Below are 22102 nucleotides of genomic sequence, written 5' to 3' on the forward strand. Positions count from 1 at the left end.
AAAATCGTATCGGAGATTTGTGAATTTTTTTGAAATATTACCCGTATAGAAATATTATTTCTATTGATAATGATAACCTAAACAAATAATCATATTAACTTATGAAAATGTTAAGTTATTGTGAAAAATGTTTTGCAATATATATATGTGTTGCATTTGCATGAATATCATTCGTTGCATTTGTTCGTATTTGTGTAGAAATTGATATATGAATGTCTCCCCCCACACTTAAAGTGGATCATGTCCTCATTGTTGCAAAAATAATGGAGAAAACATAAAATACGAAACAAAGATTGAAATTGAGCAAATTAATCATTCAACATAACATTAAAAATTGTACCAAACATAAGAAAATGAAAAGTGTACCAAATTATAACAAGATAAAAATAAAATGAAAGGAAAACAACCTAAGCATGAGGTGGTGAATCCGGAGGTGTTGGCGACGTCTCCACATTGCGGCGTCGGAAAAAGGAAAGCATCCGATGCCGAGTCGATCTATGCTCACGCCTCAAAAGGTTGAGGTTGTCATTCATCACCATATTGTTTTCAACCAAATCATCAATGCGTAGATTCATGGAGCGATTGTTGGAATTGATTTGGTTCAAAATCCTCCTCAAATCTACCGGATCATCCTCCGCGTGAGGTGCTTGGGGTTGTGCTTGAGCCGGTGGTGCATCCTCCTCTCCTTCCGCATCTCCGCCGCCTTCGGTACCTACAAATTGAGAACTTGAAGCGCCACCACCCATAGTGCCACGAAGGTGGGCTATACGGGAGGCATACGAAATAAAGACGGGGGGACCTTGCGGAAGCAATAAGTGAGCCCGCTTAAGAGCCGAAATGTCCAAAAGCGGAACATACCCACGGTAGGTAGACATGTCATAGTCGGCCAATTCACCCCGTGCTCCCAACACAAGACCGGTGATAAAATTACAAAGAGGGATTTGAATTGTAGTAGCCCTCGAAGCACGGAACAAATTGTCAAACATGATACCAATACTATCAATCCTCAAACCTTTAAGCAAACTATCCAAAACATACAAATCCCGAACTTGGACCTTTGAACTCTCAACACGACCAAACAAGGAGAAACTCAAAAATTTATGAAAATAGAACACACAATTGTACTTAATCAACTTGCTTGAAGTGTTTTTGGAATTAAAATAATCTTGATCCGAGAGAGTTTGCCAAACAGCATCATTATCAAAATCCTTAGGCTTATCGTAAAAAGCAGAAGTAGGGAAGCCAAACATGTTTCCCATTGCTTCATAATCAATGGTGTAAGGGATACCATTATTCCTAAAAGAAATTGAAGTTTTCTTCTTGTTCATGGATAAAGTGACCAAAAATTCCACAACATACTCATTAATACGCGGGAAACGCATATTAACGAACTCTTGCCAACCCAAAGCTTCAATAAAGGCATCAATTTGAGTAGAGAAATTTAATACTCTTACCGAATGGAAGTCTAAGAAGTGCATATCCACAAATTGGCGGTCGGCTTGTGAAAAATGTTTGAAACGAGAGGCTTCTTCCTCCGAATAGATGTCAAAATAAGCTCCGCATTGAATCCGGAGGCGATTAGCTTCCGTAACAGCGGGCTTGTTACCAACACGCTTTGTCCTAACCATGGTGATGGTGTTTAGGGTTTTTAGGGTTGGAGAAGAAGAAGAAGAAGAGGAAGAAGTGAAAGAGAAAGACCTAAGCTTGAAGATGAGTTTGGGGTTGTGAAATGGAAGTGATTGAAAATAGGAAATAGGATAGAAATTGGAGTGAATAAATTGGGAAGAGGGAAAAGTAGATTTTTGGGGAAGAGGTAGAGTAAGGGATTGGGTAAAAATAGAGGTGATGTGAGGTTTGTGTAAGAGGTAGGTTTATATAGGGATGTAGAGGTAGGTGAATAGGTAGAATAGGAATAGGAATAGGCAAAAATAGGTAGCAAAATCGGAATGGATAGGGCAAGTTTAGCGCGTGTCGCGACCGGGAATGGCAAAGCCGCGGCCGCGACACGCGAATTTCAGGCGATTTCGCCCTGAAATTATGCCAAAAACTCTGCTCATACCGAGAATTAATAAATTCTCGGTAGAGAATGGGTAAATATGCATATTTAGGTGCCTTTTGTCATGGTTTGTGCATTTATTTGTTGTGGAATGGTTCCTGAATTTAAAATAAAATGTTCCTGCACTTTAAAAACTTAAATAAATGTCATTAATGTCAAGGAAAACCAAAGGTGTAACCTTAATAAATAAAATTAAAGAGTAATAAAGTGGTTTATAAGGAATTAATGAAACTTAAATGGTTATTTATGCAAATAAGTTAAAAGAACCATATTAAATGCATTATAAGTGCATATTAATACATATTTAATACATGAATTGATTTGATTAAATCATAACTTAATTCATTGAAAATAAATTGAGTTATAAATAAAATTAAATCTAGATAAACGTGTGGAATCATAATAAAAATAAACGTATTAGTTCATGTGAATGTTGTGTAATCTTAATTTTGAGTAAGAATATATAGAGATGACCCATATAAAATATGTTAAGTATAGATATTGGATCAAATCAATAAGGTTAATAAAATTAAGAATTGAACTAAATAAGATTTTTATTATATAAACATATGTACAAATAATGAAAAAAACAAACCAATAGTAAAAAACAAAACAAAATATATATACAAAAACAACAATGAAAAACGTAAACTATTCTACATATTCATCCCTATCTATTGGGATATCTCTGGCCTTAAAACGATCAATTTGAAACTGCACGAAAGTTTCACGTTCCGGTGCAGACAAAAATGTAGGCCCTGCCCGAAAGACACGTTTCACAAGTCCTTCGTGCTCGAGAAATTCATAGTCAATTATCGGGAAGAATTCATCATCACTACAGGGAACATCAATAGTACCCTTTGAACCGAGAATTATTCCACAGATTATATTGCCGAACCCAATCTTCTTATCTTTGGATCGAGAAGCGGCGACAAGACCTTCCATCAGAATTTTGGAAGAATCCACTACATTGCCCTGGAATATATCTCCAAGAACATACAAATCTGTGTCACGGACCACACTACTGAATATGCGTCCGAACAAACTGTGGCACAAAAATTTGTGTAGATACAGCATGGAGTTGGAGCGAAAAGAGTGATTATAGGCGAGTTTTGAATTGAATCGCCAGAATCCTGTGAGCATTCTCCAAATGTCCGAGGATGTCATGTCTCGCCCAGGATGATGTTTGATTGTATCCCTTGGGGGAAAACCAAACCAAGCATGCAACTCGGGATAGCCGAAAGTGAAGATTTCACCGTCTCGACGAAAACTGAGACGTACTCGTCGTTTATTAGTGAAACGAACGGTACAGAAAAATTCTATAATCCAATCACCTATGATTGGAAAACGCATTTTGGCAAATTTGGTCCACCCTAGGCGTTCCATGTAGCGATGCATGTCATCACTGATTCCAAGTTGGTTGTTAAGGAATTCATCCATATACAACATTCCGGTGAAGAATGTGTAACGGAGATTCCAATAACGCCTACCTTCATCATGGTTGAAGATAGGAAAAAACGCCCCATATCGCTTGGATAGGTCAGGGCGTTTATTGATTGAGGCAGCATTGTGCCTAGGTGATTTGTATTTGGTAGGCATGGTGCAAAGTTAGTGTAACTTTAGCGAAGAACGGTGTTTGTGAAGAAAAATCAGAGTTCTGACAAAGATGAAAATGAAATGTAACAGAACCTGCATCCTCAATGATTAATTTATAAGAGTTTAGGATGAAAAGAGGTGTTGTTTGAACCATGAAAAGGTATAATTTGTACCTTTCTGGAATGAAGAAACTTAATGTTTCAATTGCCAAAAGGTTCGTCGAAAGGGTGAGAGTGTTTCAGGCCTAATAGTGCAGGAAATACGCGTGTCGCGACCGCGAATGGCAAAGCCGCGGTCGCGACACGCTGATTTCCTTGCGGAAATCAGGCATCAAAGCCACTTCCTGATTCACGGTAGAGAATTTAAATATTCTCGGTATGAACAGAGAAATACAAACCTGTTTGTGACATTCTTAAATGAAGGGATTCTCGGCAGGGAATTCTAAATTCTCGGCAGAGAATTGCCTGAAACTTCAAATTCATCTTAATTTCCTAAAAATCAAACGTAAAATCATGAAATATAAATATTTTATATATTTAAATCACCACATAAAATCATCTAATCATAAAAATGGCACTTTGAAAATAAAATAAAATAAAATAAACAAAAACATAAGAAAAACAAAATAAACTGTGCAAGAAAAACTGAGTAATTTATACGTCAGATAATCTTGTTACGAACGGAATTTCAATTTGTGAAATATTTTCGTAATAGATTTTACATCGATTACCATTAACTTTGAATCGAACTCCGTTAGGACCTTCTAGTTCCAAAGAACCATAATCGAATGTTTTGACGACTAAATATGGTCCTAACCATCTGGACTTAAGTTTTCCTGGAAATAAACGAAGTCGTGAATGAAATAAAAGCACTTTATCCCCAACATTAAAGTGTTTGACTTTAATTTTGGCATCGTGCCATTTCTTCACTTTTTCTTTATAAATCTTTGCATTTTCGTAAGATAGATGACGCAACTCATCTAACTCATTTAAATTGAGCAAACGTTTCTTACCTGCTTGATGTAAGTCAAAGTTAAGTTCTCTAATAGCCCAATAGGCTTTATGTTCTAATTCGACTGGCAAATGACATGTCTTACCATATACTAAGCGGTAAGGAGTCATTCCTATTGGTGTTTTAAATGCAGTACGGTACGCCCATAACGCATTATTGAGTTTTGAAGACCAATCTTTTTTTGTGGATGAAACTGTTTTTTCGAGAATCCATTTGAGTTCTCTATTTGATATCTCCGCCTGACCATTTGACTGAGGATGGTATGGCGTTGATACGCGGTGGCGTACTCCATATTTTTTCATAAGAGTTTCAAAACTCTTGTTTATAAAATGAGTACCTCCATCACTAACGATAATTCTTGGACAACCAAATCTATAAAATATATCGTCAAGAAAATTAATGACAACTTTAGAATCATTCGTCGGGGTTGCAATTGCTTCAACCCACTTTGATACATAATCAACGACAACTAATATGTAAGTTTTACCATTAGAAGGGGGAAAGGGTCCTATGAAATCTATTCCCCACATATCGAAGATTTCAACTTCTAATATTGTTGTGAGGGGCATCTCATCTTTCCTTCCTAGATTTCCTGTTCTTTGGCACTTATCACAACGAGTAATAAATGAACGGACATCTTTAAACATCGTAGGCCAAAAGAAACCGCTTTCAAATATTCTAGCAGCTGTTTTGTTAACTCCATTATGTCCTCCATAAGAGCTAGAATGGCATTCTGACATTATGGATTCGTACTCGTTTTCACCAACGCATCTCCTAATTATCCCATCACCACAAGTCTTGAACAGAAAAGGATCCTCCCAAAAATATTGTTTAATATCGAAGAAGAATTTCTTCTTTTGTTGGAAATCTAATCCTTCCGGGACAATATTGGCTGCAAGATAATTAGCAATATCTGCATACCAAGGTGACATGACACTTTTTATTTGATAGAGATGTTCATCAGGGAAATCATCTCGTATACCGACAGTTTCACCTATGGGACCGTTCTCATCTTCAAGTCTCGATAGATGATCGGCGATAAGGTTTTCTACTCCCTTTTTGTCTTTGATTTCTATATCAAATTCTTGCAATAATAAAACCCATCTAATTAGACGTGGTTTTGCATCCTTTTTAGCAAATAAATATCTTAATGCTGCATGATCGGTATAAATAATAACTTTTGAACCTAATAAATATGACCTAAACTTGTCACATGCAAAAACTACGGCTAACATTTCTTTTTCTGTTGTGGTGTAGTTTAATTGTGCACCAGACAGTGTGTGACTTGCATAATAAATGACATGAAGTTTCTTATCTTTCCTTTGACCTAAAACACATCCGACAGCTAAATCACTTGCGTCACACATAATTTCAAATGGTAAATCCCAATCGGGTTTAGCAATAATAGGTGCACTGACTAAAGCAGTTTTCAATGTTTCGAAAGCTTTAACGCATTCTTCATTAAAATCAAAGGTTGAATCTTTCATGAGTAAATTAGTAAGTGGTTTGGAAATTACAGAGAAATTCTTAATAAATCTTCTGTAAAAACCAGCATGTCCTAAGAATGATCTTACTCCCTTAACAGTGGTTGGAGGGGGTAATTTCTCTATTACTGAAGTTTTTGCTCTATCTATCTAATCCCTTTTCAGATATTTTGTGACCTAAAACAATTCCTTCGTCAACCATGAAGTGACATTTTTCCCAGTTTAATACCAAATTTGTTTCTTCACACCTAGACAAAACTTTATCCAAGTTTTCTAGGCAAGAATCAAAAGAATCTCCATAAACTGAAAAATCGTCCATAAAAACTTCCATGATATCTTCAATGAAATCATTAAAGATCGCAGTCATACAACGTTGGAATGTTGCAGGTGCGTTACATAAACCAAAGGGCATTCTTCTATATGCAAATGTTCCGTAAGGACATGTGAAAGTTGTTTTATCTTGGTCATCCGGGTAAATGTATATTTGAAAGAATCCGGAGTAACCATCTAAAAAGCAGTAGAAAGCATGACCAGCTATCCTTTCGATCATTTGATCAATGAAAGGAAGAGGAAAATGATCTTTCCTAGTTGCTTTATTTAGATTTCTATAATCTATACAAACCCTCCAACCAGTGGTGGTTCGTGTGGGTATTAATTCACCTTCTTCATTCCTTACAACTGTTATGCCTCCCTTTTTAGGTACACAATGGATTTGACTAACCCATTCACTATCCGAAATAGGATAGATGATTCCATTGTCTAGAAGTTTAGTAATCTCATTTTTTACCACTTCCTTCATGTTCAGATTTAGGCGTCTTTGCCTATCCGCTTTAGGTGGCTTATCTTCTTCTAAGTGAATCCTATGTATTACAATACTCGGATTAATACCTTTTAGGTCAGAAATTTGCCAACCCATGCTTCCTATCCTATTTCTAACAACTTGTTTCAATTTTTCTTCTTGAACTTGTGTTAATTTGTTAGAGATAATTATAGGTAGAGAGTCGCCTTCGCCTAAGAAAGCGTACCTCAAATGACTTGGTAATTCCTTAAGTTCTAATTCAGGTGGAACTACAATCGAAGGCGGAACTGGTCCATCTTCTCGAATCAAAGGTTCTGGGTCCTTATCTTCTGGTTCCTCACTCATTATAGGTTCTATTATTTCTTCTTTCTGAACAATATCATTTACACATTCTTCAATTAAATCGAGTTTCATACAAGCGAAATCTTCCATAGGATATTTCATCGCTTGGTTCATATCAAACTCAATTTTATCGTCTCCTATTCGTAAAACTACTTTCCCTTCCGACACATCAACTAGAGCATGTCCCGTGTTCATGAACGGTCTACCAAATATTAGCGGACAATTTACATCATAAGCAAAATCTAAAATAACGAAATCGGTAGGAAAAATAAATTTGTCAACTTTAACTAAAACATCCTCAATTATACCGTAAGGTCTTTTAGTGGTTTGGTCCGCTAATTACAAAACCATATTGGTACGTTTGATGTCTTCTTCTAATCCTAATTTATTAAAAATAGATAATGGCATCAAGTTAATGCTTGCTCCTAAATCACAAAGGCAACTTGGGAATTCTATATCTCCCAATTTACACGGAATGGTAAAACATCCGGGATCCTTGAGTTTTGTGGGCAAATTACTTGACACAATCGAACTACAATCTTCAGTTAGTGAAATGGATGAAATTCCGTCCCAACTGGTTTTCTTTGAAATTAAATCTTTGAGGAATTTACCATAATTGGGAATTTACGTAATTGCATCCATAAACGTTAAATTAATATGCAAATTCTTAAGTTTGTCTAAAAATGTTAAAAGTTGTTTATCATAGTCCTTGTTGCGGACTTTGTGTGGAAAATGTGGTTTGGGTACAAAAGTTTTTGTACTAGAGTCAATCGGTGCATCTTTTTGTTTTAAAGTATCTTCTTTGGGTTTTGGTAAATCAGTTCCAGGTAAAGTCGAATTTCCGGGCATTTCCGGACCTAAGTAATTTTTCCCTGAACGAATAGTGATAGCCTTAACATGCTCTTTCGGATTTTCTTCCGTATGGCTTGGAAGGCTTCCCTCTTTGCGGGATGGAATTGATTTAGCGAGTTGTCTAATTTGAATCTCCAAATTATGGATGCTAGATGATTGGTTTTTAATAAGCTGGTCGAATTTATTCTCGATCCGTTTAAAACCATCGTCGTGATTACTTATTTTTCCGCTCATAGCATCAATGAATTTGTCGATTTTAGAAGATAAAGTGCTAATCGAATCTCTTGATTGATTTTGATAATTAGTAGTACGATTTTGATTAGCATTAACATTATTGTTGTTGTTATCTCTCCAGTTAAAGTTAGGATGATTTCTCCATCTAGGATTATATGTATTGGAATAAGGATTATTAGTTTGGTTTTGCCCTTGGACAAAGTTTACCTGTTCAATTTCACTCATACCTTCGTAATCCACATCCGTTTGGATTGGTTGACCATTAGGATCACATGGGGCCATAAACCTATCAATTTTGTGCGACAAGGCAGAAAATTGGGCTTGCAACATCACTACTGGATCAAGATTCACTATACCTTTAACTGATGATGTTGTTGAGGATGATGGTTTCGCTGATGGTAGGTGCCCACGTTCCGCGGGCCACATACTGCTGTTGATTGCCATTTCCTCCAAAAGTTCTCTTGCTTGGGCAGATGTTTTCTTCATGAATAACCCTCCAGACATAGCGTCCAATGAACCTCTAGTTGAAGGATTTAGTCCATTATAAAATGTTTGCATTACAAGTTCAGCGGGCAATTGGTGGTGTGGGCATAAACGTTGAAGTTCTTTAAAACGTTCCCAAGCCTCATAAAGAGTTTCACTATCATTTTGAGAAAAAGACGTTAACTCTTTAATGACTCTTGCAGTTTTTGCTAAAGGGAAAATTTTTGATAAAAATGCTTGGGCTAATTGCTCCCAAGTCTCAATTGATGCGGCTGGCATAGAAGTTAACCATTCTTTGGCTCGATCCTTCAAAGTAAAAGGAAAAAGGCGAAGATTGATTGCTTCTGCAGTCACATTTGGTATTTTAAAAGTGTCACAAATTTCTAAGAAATTTGTCAAATGGGTATTAGGATTTTCGTTAGGTAACCCGTAAAATGTTACATTATTTTGCAACATATTAAGCAACGCTGGCTTAATTTCAAATTGATTTGCATTAATCTGGGGTCTAACTATACTATTTGTTACACCGGCCACTCCTGGCCTAGCGTAATCCATAAGTGTCGCCATTACTTCTGGCTCGGTAATTTTAGTTTTTATTGGGGTTTTGTTTTTGTTTTTCTTTTCTCTCTTGTTCTTTTTAAGGGTCTTTTCAATTTCTGGATCAAAAGGGTCTGGTGACGTGCCCGAACTTCGAGAACTGCGCATGAACTTGAAATTTTTCACGAACCGAAACTACCTACAAAACAGAATTTTTGAAAAGCAAATATATTAGTAATTGAAAATAAATAAAATATAAAAGTTTGAATAAATATGAATAAACCTAGATTCGTAATAAAACACGAAAAATTTAAAATTTTGTCAAAAATTTTGGCGTCCCCCGGCAACGGCGCCAAAAACTTGTTGAGCGATTTCCGCAAGTGCACGGTATACGCTTGTAGTAATAAAAGATATCGATCCCACAGGGAACGTTTTTTAACAAAACTTATTTATAATCGGTTGAATTTTACTTTTAAAGGTTTTTAATATGGAAAAATCTTTTAATCGGTTTTGGTTTTGAAATTGCTAGAATGAGAATTAGATTAGAGTATGAAAACGTTAGAAAACATTCTGATTTAAGAATGAATTTGCAAAACAAGAGCGTTTAGTACTTTTTAGAAAAGTAAACTAATGTATTTGTTTGCATTAAGCAAAGAAACAACTTTAAACTTTGTACGAATTATAAAGATGAAATAAATGACGGAACCTCTAATTAATTGGCTTTGAACGCGACAAAACCCTTTCGGGATAGTTGCCCTTAATCAAATTAAAACTCTTTCGAGATGATAATTTGCCTAAGTGTTCAACAAAGTTTCCTTTGTAAAGATTTTGGATTAAATACGTTTTAATGAAAACACCAGCAGTCCCTTTAGTGGATTGGTTACCATAAGTGCTGCATAACGATCTATCGAATAGAACGAACTTTATTAGATGAAATGTAAATTGATACAAGTTTACAGAGAACATGGAGCATTGAATTCTTCGACGGCGTGCAAGTGAATGGGTTGATCAATCCTTTCCTTGGGTTTCGTTAGAGTTTGTCAGGCTTAGGGGCGAATCCTCTCCTCAATCTTCTCGCTGTAACTTCGTAATAGGGATACGGTCGGCCTCTACCAAAATGAAAACTAAACTGGAACAATGTCTAAACGTTACTGAATTTTGTTATTAATTTGTAAGCAATGTGTGTACAGCATATTGCTTTGAACAGAAATGAACTTCTAATCTCTGAATCACTGGATTTGGAATTTCTGCATAAATTCTACACTAATTCTTTCTTCTATACATATCACATATATCTTTCAACTCTCCATCAACTCTTTATTTATAGATGTTGAAGAGACTTGATTGAAATGTCGTGTCCGTTGTGAAGGATCGTGTCCGCTGCGGAAGGACGTCTTTATCCACTCGAACAGTCGTGTTTTGTTGAAAACGAAAGTGTGCAAAATGGCTTCCAAATCTCCTGCTCGTACCGAGATTTATCAAATTCACTACTATGAATGGGGAAGCATCAAGTTGAGCTTCGGACGAAGGGAAGAAGTGGCTGAAGGCGCGTGTCGCGACCGTGAAAGAGGGGGGCCGCGATCGCGGCACAGAGCTTTTTCTGAATTTCTGCTCTCGTTCGTGTCCTCGACTTGGCGTTATTAATTTTCGTCGCCTTCGACTCCTTTTGTAGGGCTTTTCTTCTATTTTTGAGCTCTTTTTACTCCTATTTGGATTTTACCAAATATTTATGTACCTTGCATGAAAGAAACATATTCGAGAGTAAAAGCATTCTAAATAGGTATAAATAGCATAAATTCGTAGCAATATTGATGTAATTATTGATGATATTTTAGGTATATTTTGGGCTTAACACATGAGACTGAGGGTAGTTATATGTGGGTTTTAGAAAAATTGAGGCTTTTGCTTGGAGGTAATGTGCATCCGACAGCCATTGCTACTGACCGGGAGTTAGGATTGATGAGACCAGTTAGTGAGGTTTTTCCAGAAACTCATCATTTGTTGTGTACGTGACATATTAATAAATATGTGGAGGATATAGTAGGCAAGTTGATTGGAATGAAGGATTTTGGAGAAATTTTTAAGAATACCAAATGGAAAAAAATAATTAAAGCGCCGACAGTAGTCGAATATAAGGAGGCAGTGAGAAGCATGAAGAATACTACTGCCAAATGACCTCGTGTGATACAGTTTGTGGAGACCACATGGCTAGTGCATAAGGAGAAGTTCTGTCAAGCGTGGACGAACAATGTGTTGCACTTAGGAAACACAACAACATGCCGAGTAGAGAGTGCACATGCACAGTTGAAGCAGTGGTTGAATTCATCTACCGGAGCACTTGATACTAGACCCGGCAAAGCGACACACGACCCGATGACACGACACGAACACGACATGCTTTTTTAGTGTTAGTGTTTAGGGTTTTATGACACGACACGAAAGTTGACACGACACGAAATGACACGTTAATTTTCGTGTCATTTTCGTGTCAACCCGAAAACACGAAACTGACACGGATATTGAAAATTATTGTTATATTCTCTCGTGTTTTTTTATATCACTTTATTAATACAGATAATAAAATTATAATTATTAATTGCAAATATTGATTTGAATTTCCTAAATTGTTATAAACACATTACATGACCCTCTAACATGATACTATCGAACTTTTCGATAATTATTGTTAACATACTAATCTAAAAATGATATAAAATGTTTAAAAACAGTACCATATCTTCTTATATTTTTAAGAGTTATTATTAATATATATGCATAACAAAATTACATGTAACCCGAAAACACGACACGAAATCGACACTAACCCGAACAGGTTAACACGACTTTGACACGAACCCGAAATGACACGACACGAACACGATAATTGCCAGGTCTACTTGATACAGTGTGGGCGAAGGTGAACAAAGACATTGAGGCTCAGATTGATGCGATCAAGTAAGGCATTTTTTCCGTTATTAAATTTAATCTTTTTAATTATAAGAAATTAGTTTTTGTAATGTTTTACTTTATATAACCAGATACTCATTTGAGAACTCGAGACGAAGATCTGTGGTGTCTAACTACGTAGTTCCTTTCACTTACCTCAACTTACATGTTTCACATTACTATTTGCGTGTACTGTATGATGAGACGGTGCGTATGCGCAGATTGAGTGTGGATGTGTTAAGCGATTGCGGATGTGTGTTGCCCATGACTCATGGTATTCCTTGTGCATGTGAAATTAAAAAACATATTGAGTCGAATACGCTGGTTAGTGTGGACCGCATCCATCCTTTTTGGAGAACTCTTGCTTTTGATGGTTTGAGTGACATACCAAGTACTGCTCCCGTATATGGTGATGGGTCCGAGGATCACCGGTTTTTTCACTTTCTTGTGGAAAAAGTTGACAAATTAGATCCTGCAATGGTGCGTAGCATATCTGTCTACATCCATGATCAAATTAACCCGGATTAAAGCAGTTACAAAGAACCCGAGGTTAAAAATACAGTTAGGGGTAGACCAAAGGGAAGTTAATCTACGAAGCGCAATCCGAGTGCATATGAGTATAGTCAGGGTGCACGTGGTCGTGCTCGGTCTTTTACTTCGAGGAGTAGTCGTAGTCGAGGCTGAAGCTCACCGTCCTCTGTACATAATAATGAGATACCGGGTATTTATTATTTTCGTAATAAATAAGTTCATGTTAAAGTAAATATATTATCACTGACGAACTTCATATATTCATATTTGCAGCCGGATTTGATGCGGATACCAGCGGATACCAACATTTACATAGGGCTCAGGGACTCATCGTACCATATATTACTAGATACCTAGATGTTGTATCAGATGGTAACTGTGGATTTCGTGTTTTAGCCGATGCCATCACAAATAATCAGGAGGAGTGGATGCTGTTGAGAGTGCTTATAGAAAATGAGGTGCGAGCCCACCGTGATATGTATGAGCCAGTGTTCTAGAACCGAGTAAATGATGCCCTCACACGTATTAGATGGACAGGAGCGAGGTGTGGTGAGTCCCACTGGATGGTGAGTCTGAATGACTTATATGTTGTTGCATCTGTGTTGACTGTAGTGATATTCCTTTTTACTGCGCCACAGTTAGGATGTTGTACTATACTGTCGATGTGTTCAGACGATGGAAGACCACCAAAGCGAGAGATTGTCATTTGTCATTTGGGGAATTATGAACACTATATACGTCTTTATTTAAGACATGGATTTCCAGTGCCTCCCATTCCCGGCCAATGGCATAGATTTCGTGATCCGAGTGTTCATCACTTGGACAATATTTATGCTGACAGGAGAGCAGCTTGGAATAGATTACATTGATGCATATGGATTTATGCGTTTTAATTGATAATATTTATTCATGAACTTATATTATTGTTATAGGTTTTAATTAAAATTGTATAGTATTTACAGGTTTTAATTAAAATTGTATAGCATTTACAGGTTTTAATTGAATCCATTGCTATTTTTATAGTCACACGCCCGCATGTCGGGAGAATAAAAAAAGCCCATTCCCCGTCCCCAACATCTGAAACAACATTTTCGTCCTTTCACGAGGCTAGAGATGGGAAATGGAGGCTGGGAATAACGACCCCCTCTATTTATTGGTAATGAAAAATGAAGTGAGTCGAACGAAAGAAGGGACTAATTACAAATCTAGCCCAATTAAGAAGGGTCATTTACATATCTAACTCACTTTGCTTCCATCTTACCAAATTAGATAATTTCATCCATTTTGGATAAAATTACCCTTAGTTCTATTGATCGATGGATCTGCTCCTTCTTCTTCTTCTTCTTCGGTTCTTCTTCTTCGATTTCTGATATCAATCGTTAGCGATTTTTTAGATTTTTGAAGTATTAAGTTCAATTTCCCATAGAAATGGTGTTTTTAGCTTATACGCCTGCTTTTCTCGCTGGTCTTGCCTCTTTCTTCATCTGTAATGGTATCGTTTCAATTTTTTATCATGCGACAAATGTTGTCGCATTTGCGACGAAATACGACAACTGTTGTCGCATTTGTGACGAAATGCGACAAATTTCGTCACAAATGCGATAACAATGGAGAAAAATGGTGGAAATTTGAAAAAATTGAAACGATACCATTATAGATGAAGAAAGAGACAAAACCAACGAAAAAAAGCAAAGGTACAAGCTAAAAACATACCATTTCTATGAGAAATTAAACATAATACTTCAAAAATCTCAAAAATCGCTAACGATTGATATCAGAAATCGATCCATCGATCAATAGAACTAAGGGTAATTTTATCCAAAGTGGATGAAATGGTCTAATTTGGTAAAATAGAAGCAAAATGAGTTAGATATGTAAATGACCCTTTTAGTTGGGCTAGATTTGTAATTAACCCTTAAAGAAGAGAGCTGTCTGGTTGTGGGTTTTAAATCGAAATCTGGTTAGCCCTAGGCTAGAATCAATGTCCAGCTCCAGCATCCATGAATGGCGCCGGCACATATTTCTCCATTAATTCTTTAGACGAACATAAACCCTTGTAAAAACCCTTTACGATGGCATTCTACCTCCTTTTTCTAACTACCACAACATGAAGCGGATCTTCAAAATCTCGGACGCAGCCCAAGCAGAGTTGCTCTGCCTTAATATATTCCCTGCAATTACCAGAACCCTAATCCCTTCCCTGTTTCCCCTTGCTAACTCTCCCATTTACAGATTCCCCTTCGCACGAACTCATACTTCCAATTCTCCCACCTTCTTCTCTAAAACCATCGCGCTCTTCGCTGACAATATTGCTCATGCTGATTCGGATGCTAGGGAGGAGTTGACCAAATCGGTTTCTCTTCTGCGAGAACAAGTTATTCAACATGCTGACGATTTCGATAAGGTTATTGGGGTTTTGGAGGAGAAAGGTACTTCCTTGTTCAGGAGGTATAGAGGTGGATCTGCTTTAATTGAGCTCCTCAATCAGTTAGTTTCATGCCCTCGCTTAGCTCTACAGGTGTTGTTTCCGGCTTATATCACTGTGCTTACTAATTTATTTCGCATCTGCCATTCGTTTTTTTTTTTTTTAATTTGTCTGGATTAGTGTTCATCGCATTTGTTTCAATGTATTATTCTAATCATCCACAGTGGTTTGAGTGTTCGTTTTGTACATTTGCAATTTGGTGGCATATAGTTCTTAATCAGAGGGAAAAAAAAAAATCTTAGATAAGCTATCTTCCAGATTTAGTATAGCACAATGGATGGGGTTTATTACGTTTTCATAAAATTTAGAACGTTAGAGAATTGTTAATTTAAGGGAAACTCTTTTCCTTTTCTTTGTACTGTATTAGCATATTGGAGCTCTATAAGTTGTTAGAAATATGATATAAACTACATGCATATGTAAGTGGAGGGTATTTTTTTGGTTGGACTTCATTAGATCTATATAAATATTTGAACTTGTATTCTATAGGTCTTTCACTGGAGAAGAACACTAGCGATAATTCCCATGACTACAAGTGAGTATGCCAAAGGTATTGCTCTTGCTGGTAGGGGTAAAAATGTTGATCTTGCAGTTGATCTCTTTACTGAGGCTAGTAACAAGCAGCTTAAGAACACATCGACATATAATGCACTAATGGGTGTTTATATGTACAATGGCCACACTGATAAATGTCAGTCATTGTTTCTTGACTTGAAAAAGGAAGCAAATTTTGGCCCTTCACTTGTAACATACAACATTCTTTTATCAGTCTTTGGTCGACTAATGCTGGTTGATCGCATGGAGGAAGCATTTAGGGAACTAAAGGAATTTAATATCTTGCCAAACCTGAACACATACAAGTATTTAATAGCTGGTTACATCACTGCTTGGATGTGGGATAGTATGGAAAATACTTTTCAAATGATGAAGGCGGATCAGGTTAAGCCTGATATTAGAACCTACATGCTAATGCTTCGAGGTTATGCTCATTCTGGGAATTTAAAAAAGATGGAAGAGATATATGAATTGGTCAAAGATCATGTTAATGCTAAGGAGATGCCATTGATCAGGGCAATGATAAGTGCATATTGTAAGAGTAAAATCACTCGTAGAGTTGAAAAGATTGAGGAACTAGTAAATCTCATTCCACAGAATCAATACAGGTCATGGTTGAATGTTAAATTGATAAACTTTTATGCGGAACAGGATTTGTTAGAGGAGATGGAGAACTTAATTGATGAGGCATTTAGGCGTGAGACCACTATTAGATCTATCAAAGTGATGAAGTCCATTACTACGAGCTATTTTAGGTGCAATGCAGTTGACAGGCTTGCAGACTTTGTGAGGCGTGCTGAATGTGCAGGATGGAAAATCTGCCGCTCTCTATATCATTGTAAACTGATCCTCTATGGATCACAAAAGCGCTTTGATGAAATGGAGAGTGTCCTTAATGAGATGAAGAACTTCAATATTCACTGCACAAAGAAGACATTTGTGATATTGTATTATGCCTATTCAGCATGTGGCGAAAAGTACAAGGTGAACCGAGTTATAGGTTCAATGTACAAGCATGGACATGGGATTCCTTATGGGGCATCTCCATCATAACAAATCCATGCCTACTAAGCCTGAGTTGAAATTACAAGGTTTCAAGATGTAGATTCAATGTACAAGCATAGAGATGGGATTCCTTTGGGGGCATCTCCATTATAACATATCCTTTTAACACTGTAGCATAATGTGAATCACAAACTGCCAAGATTGACTGATCACGCTAATGCTTCGTCAAAACTTAATATGGAGTTGGGATGTCCATAGCTTCACAGGTGCGCATTGTGTTTTATGCTGGGTTTTATTTACTTATTGTCTCTTGTTGTTTAATGCATTTATACTTGTGCAAGATTCTCTGGTAGTGACTGATCCGGTTGTTTATGATTTATCTTATGCCTCATGAGTATACTTTTTCTTCTTATTTATGAGGCATACATACTGAAGGCTTGTTTGTAGGAAGAAGTCATACATTTGAACTTTGATTGTGATTTTGAGATTGCGTTAGCTTGTAGAATTTGCATTTTTGGCTATCCAAGTTATCCTTAAGTACAGAAGTTTTGGTGCTGCTTCTCATCTATGAGCACCTATTTTCAGAAAAAGCCCATCAGAGTTAGATATGCTTGAGATTTGAATTCCATGTTACGACTTTTAGTTTGCTATGCCTTGTAGTACCTTGATAATGTCTTTCTACATAACAACAATTGTTCTAATTCCCATTGTCTTACATATATATATATATGTATATATATACATATATATATATATATATTATCTCTTCCTTAAGAGAAGCATGCCTTGTTTACTTTTGCCTCAAAAATCTCAGTTTCTTTAAAATCTAAGAAACTGTGTTCTGATTCATTGAAATATATATCTTCCATTAAGATTTATAATCTTGAGTCTCCTTTCATTTTTGTTCTTCTTTTATAATTTTCAGATTTTATTATATTTTCCAGTTTGTTTTCAGAACTACTTAAACTGGCTCAAATATTCTTTTGCATATTGCATAACAACAACAACAACAAAGCCTTAGTCACGAAATGATTCGGGGTCGGCTAACATGAACCATCATATAAAACCGTGAAATCAAGTCGTGTCAGCGACACAAATTCGCTCCCTCCACTCCATAGTTTTAAAAGGCGATCGCCTCGGTCGCCTCAGGCGAGAGGCGACAGAGGCGATCACCTCATCGCCTTCCAGAATGGAAGGCGATGGACCTGCAAGAGGCGACCGCCTCACCCTCTCAGGCGAGAGGCGGTTTGAGGCGAGAGGCGGTCGCCTCTTGTAGGTCAGGCGATAAACCAGTATTTTTATAAAAAAAACAAACAAAAAACCCCTAATTAATAGATTTTAAGACCAATAGACAGAAGAGAGACAGCCAGCGATACAATTAAAAGCAGAACAGAAACGTTCTCTCTTCTCCAACGGCTCTCTCTTCACAACACCACCGATTCTTCTCCAACGGTTCTCTCACCGGCGGCCGGTCATTAAGCACCACCGGTATGTTTTTTATTTCCTTTCCTCTTTATTTCATCTTTCTTTTTCTGTTTAGGGTTAGGGTTTCTAATTCTTCTTCACTATTTCTTCTTATATTTTCTTTCTTTCCATGTAATTGTGCTGTTATGCTGCCGAATTTTTGAGGGAAATTCTAGCTTTGAGATGTGATTTGAATTTATGCTTTGAATTGATTTTTTTTTTTTTTTTTTTGTGGAATTTTATTATAATAAATTACTTGTGTATCATTTTTATTATTAAGATGTTTTCAATTGATTGAATTTTGCAGGTGTAATAGATCTTGATGAGGAGTTGGATTTGGGGGATGAAGATGCTTGATATTATGCTATTTTGATTTAAGAATTAGCACTCTATTATTAGACTTTAAGTTATTTTGGTTTACAAGTTTAAAAATTAAACTATCTTTAAGTACTACTAGTTTTTATTGAGTTAATTTAATTGCATTTGATTTTTTAATTTTTTGTCGCCTCACGTGCGAGAGGCCGTCGCCTCGCCTCAAGGCGATATTTTTCCCTTGTCGCATTGACTCGCCTTTCGCCTTTTAAAACTATGCTCCACTTCGTCCTATCCACTACCATATTTTCCTCAATTCTCAGTCAACTCATATCACTCTCGATCACCCTCCTCCAAGTTTGCTTAGGTCTTCCCCTACCCCTCACCACTACATCCTTTTGCCACTCTTTGGTCCTGCTAACCGACGCATCAAGCGCTCTACGTCTCACATGGCCAAACCACCTTAGTCGGTTTTCTCTCATTTTATTCTCAATAGATGTAACCCCTACTTTTGTCCTAATTATTTCATTACTCACCCGATCCTTTTTCGTATGACCACACATCCATCTCAACATACGCATCTTCGCCACCGACATCTTATGGATGTGACAGTGTTTCACTGCCAACACTCCGTACCATATAACAATGCTGGTCTGATTGCCGTGCGGTAGAATTTTCCCTTCAATCTATTAGGCATGCCAGGGTCACAAAGGAAACCCGTAGCACTCTTCCACTTCGACCAACCAGATTTAATCCTATGAACAACATCTCCATCTACTTCTCCATCCGTTTGGATAATAGATCCTAAATATCGGAAGCAATCTGATGCCTGAACAACTCTCCCATCTAGGGTGATTGTCCCTGCCTCCCTACTCCTATGGCCGCTAAACTTACACTCCAAATATTTTGTCTTACTTTGGCTCAACTTAAAGCCTCTAGATTCTAGAGTTTGTCTCCATAGTTCCAACTTCCTCTCCACTCCTTCTTTCGTCTCATCAACCAACACAATATCATCTGCAAACAACATGCACCATGGTATACCATCTTGAAGTGAACTTGTTAGTTCATCTATAACGATGGCAAAAAGAAATGGGTTTAGTGCGGAACCTTGATGCACTCCAATCGTAATAGGGATCTTTTCAGTCTTCCCAACACTAGTACGTACACTAGTGCATGCTCCCTCATACATGTCCTTTATGATGTCCATATATTTCCGCGAAATACCTTTCCTTATCAAGGCCCACCAAAGTACTTCCCTTGGTACCTTATCATATGCTTTCTCCAAGTCAATGAAAACCAGTCTTTCTTATTTCGATAGTGCTCCATTAATTGTCTCATTAGATGGATGGCTTCCATAGTTGATCTTCCCGGCATAAAGCCAAACTGGTTTTCCAAGATCTTCACCGTCCTCCTTAGCCTTTGTTCGATCACTCGCTCCCAAAGTTTCATAGTGTGACTAATTAAAAATAATTCATCAAAGACAAAAATTCCAATATTTATCTGGGATCTGAGATCTCTAAGGTTGCATATGATTACTGTCATTTTTTGCTATAGGGCTATATTATCTTATGTTTCTAATTATCTAATGAATGGATTACAATTTGGCAGATTTTTTATTTTATTTTATTTATTTATTTATTTTTTTTTGTCTTTGTTGCTAATTACATGATTCTCCATGAAAACTAGTCTATTCATTTTGTAACCTATAATCTAATGCGTTTGGTTTTTTCTATTCTCGCTCTCCCCTTCGTTTAACTGATTACACCCATGGCCTTAAACTTTGTTCTTACTTTCATTATGACTCCTGAATTTGAAAACCGGCTAGTATAGCCCCCTGAACTTTGCACTACTTTACTAGCATAAATGTTACAATTGACTAAGTCAAAATGATAGATGACAAAAAAAATTAAAGTTGTTTATAACCACATTTCCTATGGAACTACTATTTTTTTATTTTCCAAATCCTCATTTCAAGAGCTTTTGGGGGTTTTGAAGTTTAGAGGCCACAATGAAAGTAAGTGTAAAGATCAGGGGCCATGGGTGTAATTTACCCAATAAAAATGAGATAGTTCTCTTCATATTTTGTCTTACCCTATAGTTAAGTTGATAGTTGATTGATAACTACTCTCTATGGTGTTGCAGAAACAATGATGATGGGAAACTGAAATGAAATCTCAACGAGATATGCATGATGGTGTACTTGTTGCGCCTAGAATTATGTATGTGCTAAATTTTTACATGATATCTTTTGGCAAATGGTGGGAGTATTGCTTTGTACAGCATCTTTGTCAAACCAAAGGGTGAGGATCATTCTTGAGTCAAAACGTGGAGTCTGACTGAATAACCACAATGTTAGTTGAACATTGTGAACATTATTTGCTGTGTTGTAACACCGGAAAATGTTTTTATGTTTTCTTTTTTTTTAAGAAATATAAGAAATGGAAACATGTAAATATTAAAAGTACAATAATAATAATAAAAAATGGTACAAATGATTCAATAGTGCGCAGAAAATAAAAGTAATTAGAAATTCTGAAATAGAAATTAGTAATTAGAAATTCTGAAATAGAAATTATCATTGATTAAGAAGTTTTAGTTAAAGAGGAAGTTTCATTTAGCTAGAGTTATAGTCAGAAGTGGAATTGAGTTGCGTTTAATGTCGGAAAAAATCTCCTAAACTAGAAATATTTCAATATTTACGGAAATGCTTTCTGAACGTGTTGTACTAGTTTCTGGGAAATTTCCTTCTGCGAAGCGGACACGCAATATGGAAATGCTGAAGAGGAGTTTCCATGGTGGAAGATGATTATTGGGGACCAATTCTGTTTCAACAAATTTTTGTAGAGACGCTAGCCAGAGTTGGTTGTAGTGGGTATTAGAGGGTTTTGCTGATATTTTCATTTAGAAGCAACTGTATGTATTCTTGTAATATTGTTTGAACTGACGGAAGAAAAGAGAAGGATCATTCCCTTATGATATACATTTGCTCTTTTTGTTGTTTTTGGACCTTTTTTTGTTTATCTGACCGTAGTAATAATAGTAGTAATTATAATTATAATAATAATAATAATAATAATAATAATAATAATAATAAAGGTTTGTTTCAAAAGGTTAAATTTTTTAAAATAAAATTACTGAATTTTTTACTTTTTTTTTTTAATTTTAATAAAGCCATCTACCTAATTAAGACACAAAGTTATTGGAATTAGGGAATGGCAACGGGTATTTGACACTACCCGATTCTAATGGGACTACCTGTACCTTGTCTAAAAAAGGGTATGAGACGGGTATGGGATCAAAATCATTACCCATTAGGGTAATGGGACCAAATACCATTGTTTTTTAGATATAAGATGTGAGGATCGAACCCTGACCTTTGGTTAAAAGAGGAAGAGTCTTTACCACTCTAC

General features: G+C 36.5%; 1 protein-coding gene, 1 non-coding gene and 1 pseudogene across 2 annotated transcripts; 2 read left to right on the forward strand and 1 right to left on the reverse strand.

Moving 5' to 3' along the window:
• Nucleotides 1-407: 407 nt before the first annotated feature.
• LOC136217026 (uncharacterized) overlaps nt 408-22102 on the reverse strand; it is an 80589-nt pseudogene continuing 58894 nt past the window's right edge.
• LOC136221063 (small nucleolar RNA R71) lies at nt 8949-9055 on the forward strand. Its single transcript, XR_010684854.1, has one exon. It is a non-coding gene; the product is annotated as a small nucleolar RNA R71 (small nucleolar RNA).
• Nucleotides 14838-17182, forward strand: LOC136218346 (pentatricopeptide repeat-containing protein At2g30780-like). The gene is made up of 2 exons (XM_066005155.1): nt 14838-15389; nt 15846-17182. The coding sequence occupies exons 1-2, from the start codon at nt 14979-14981 to the stop codon at nt 16962-16964; spliced, it is 1530 nt and encodes a 509-aa protein (XP_065861227.1). The 5' UTR covers nt 14838-14978; the 3' UTR covers nt 16965-17182.

The sequence above is a fragment of the Euphorbia lathyris genome, chromosome 2 (genome assembly GCF_963576675.1).
Source record: "Euphorbia lathyris chromosome 2, ddEupLath1.1, whole genome shotgun sequence".
Lineage (NCBI taxonomy): Eukaryota > Viridiplantae > Streptophyta > Magnoliopsida > Malpighiales > Euphorbiaceae > Euphorbia > Euphorbia lathyris.

Coding starts and splice junctions, on each gene's coding strand:
- LOC136218346 (XM_066005155.1), top strand. CDS start 14,979: ATGAAGCGGATCTTCAAAATCTCGGACGCAGCCCAAGCAGAGTTGCTC. Junction 15,390..15,845: donor GCCCTCGCTTAGCTCTACAG/GTGTTGTTTCCG, acceptor TGTATTCTATAG/GTCTTTCACTGGAGAAGAAC.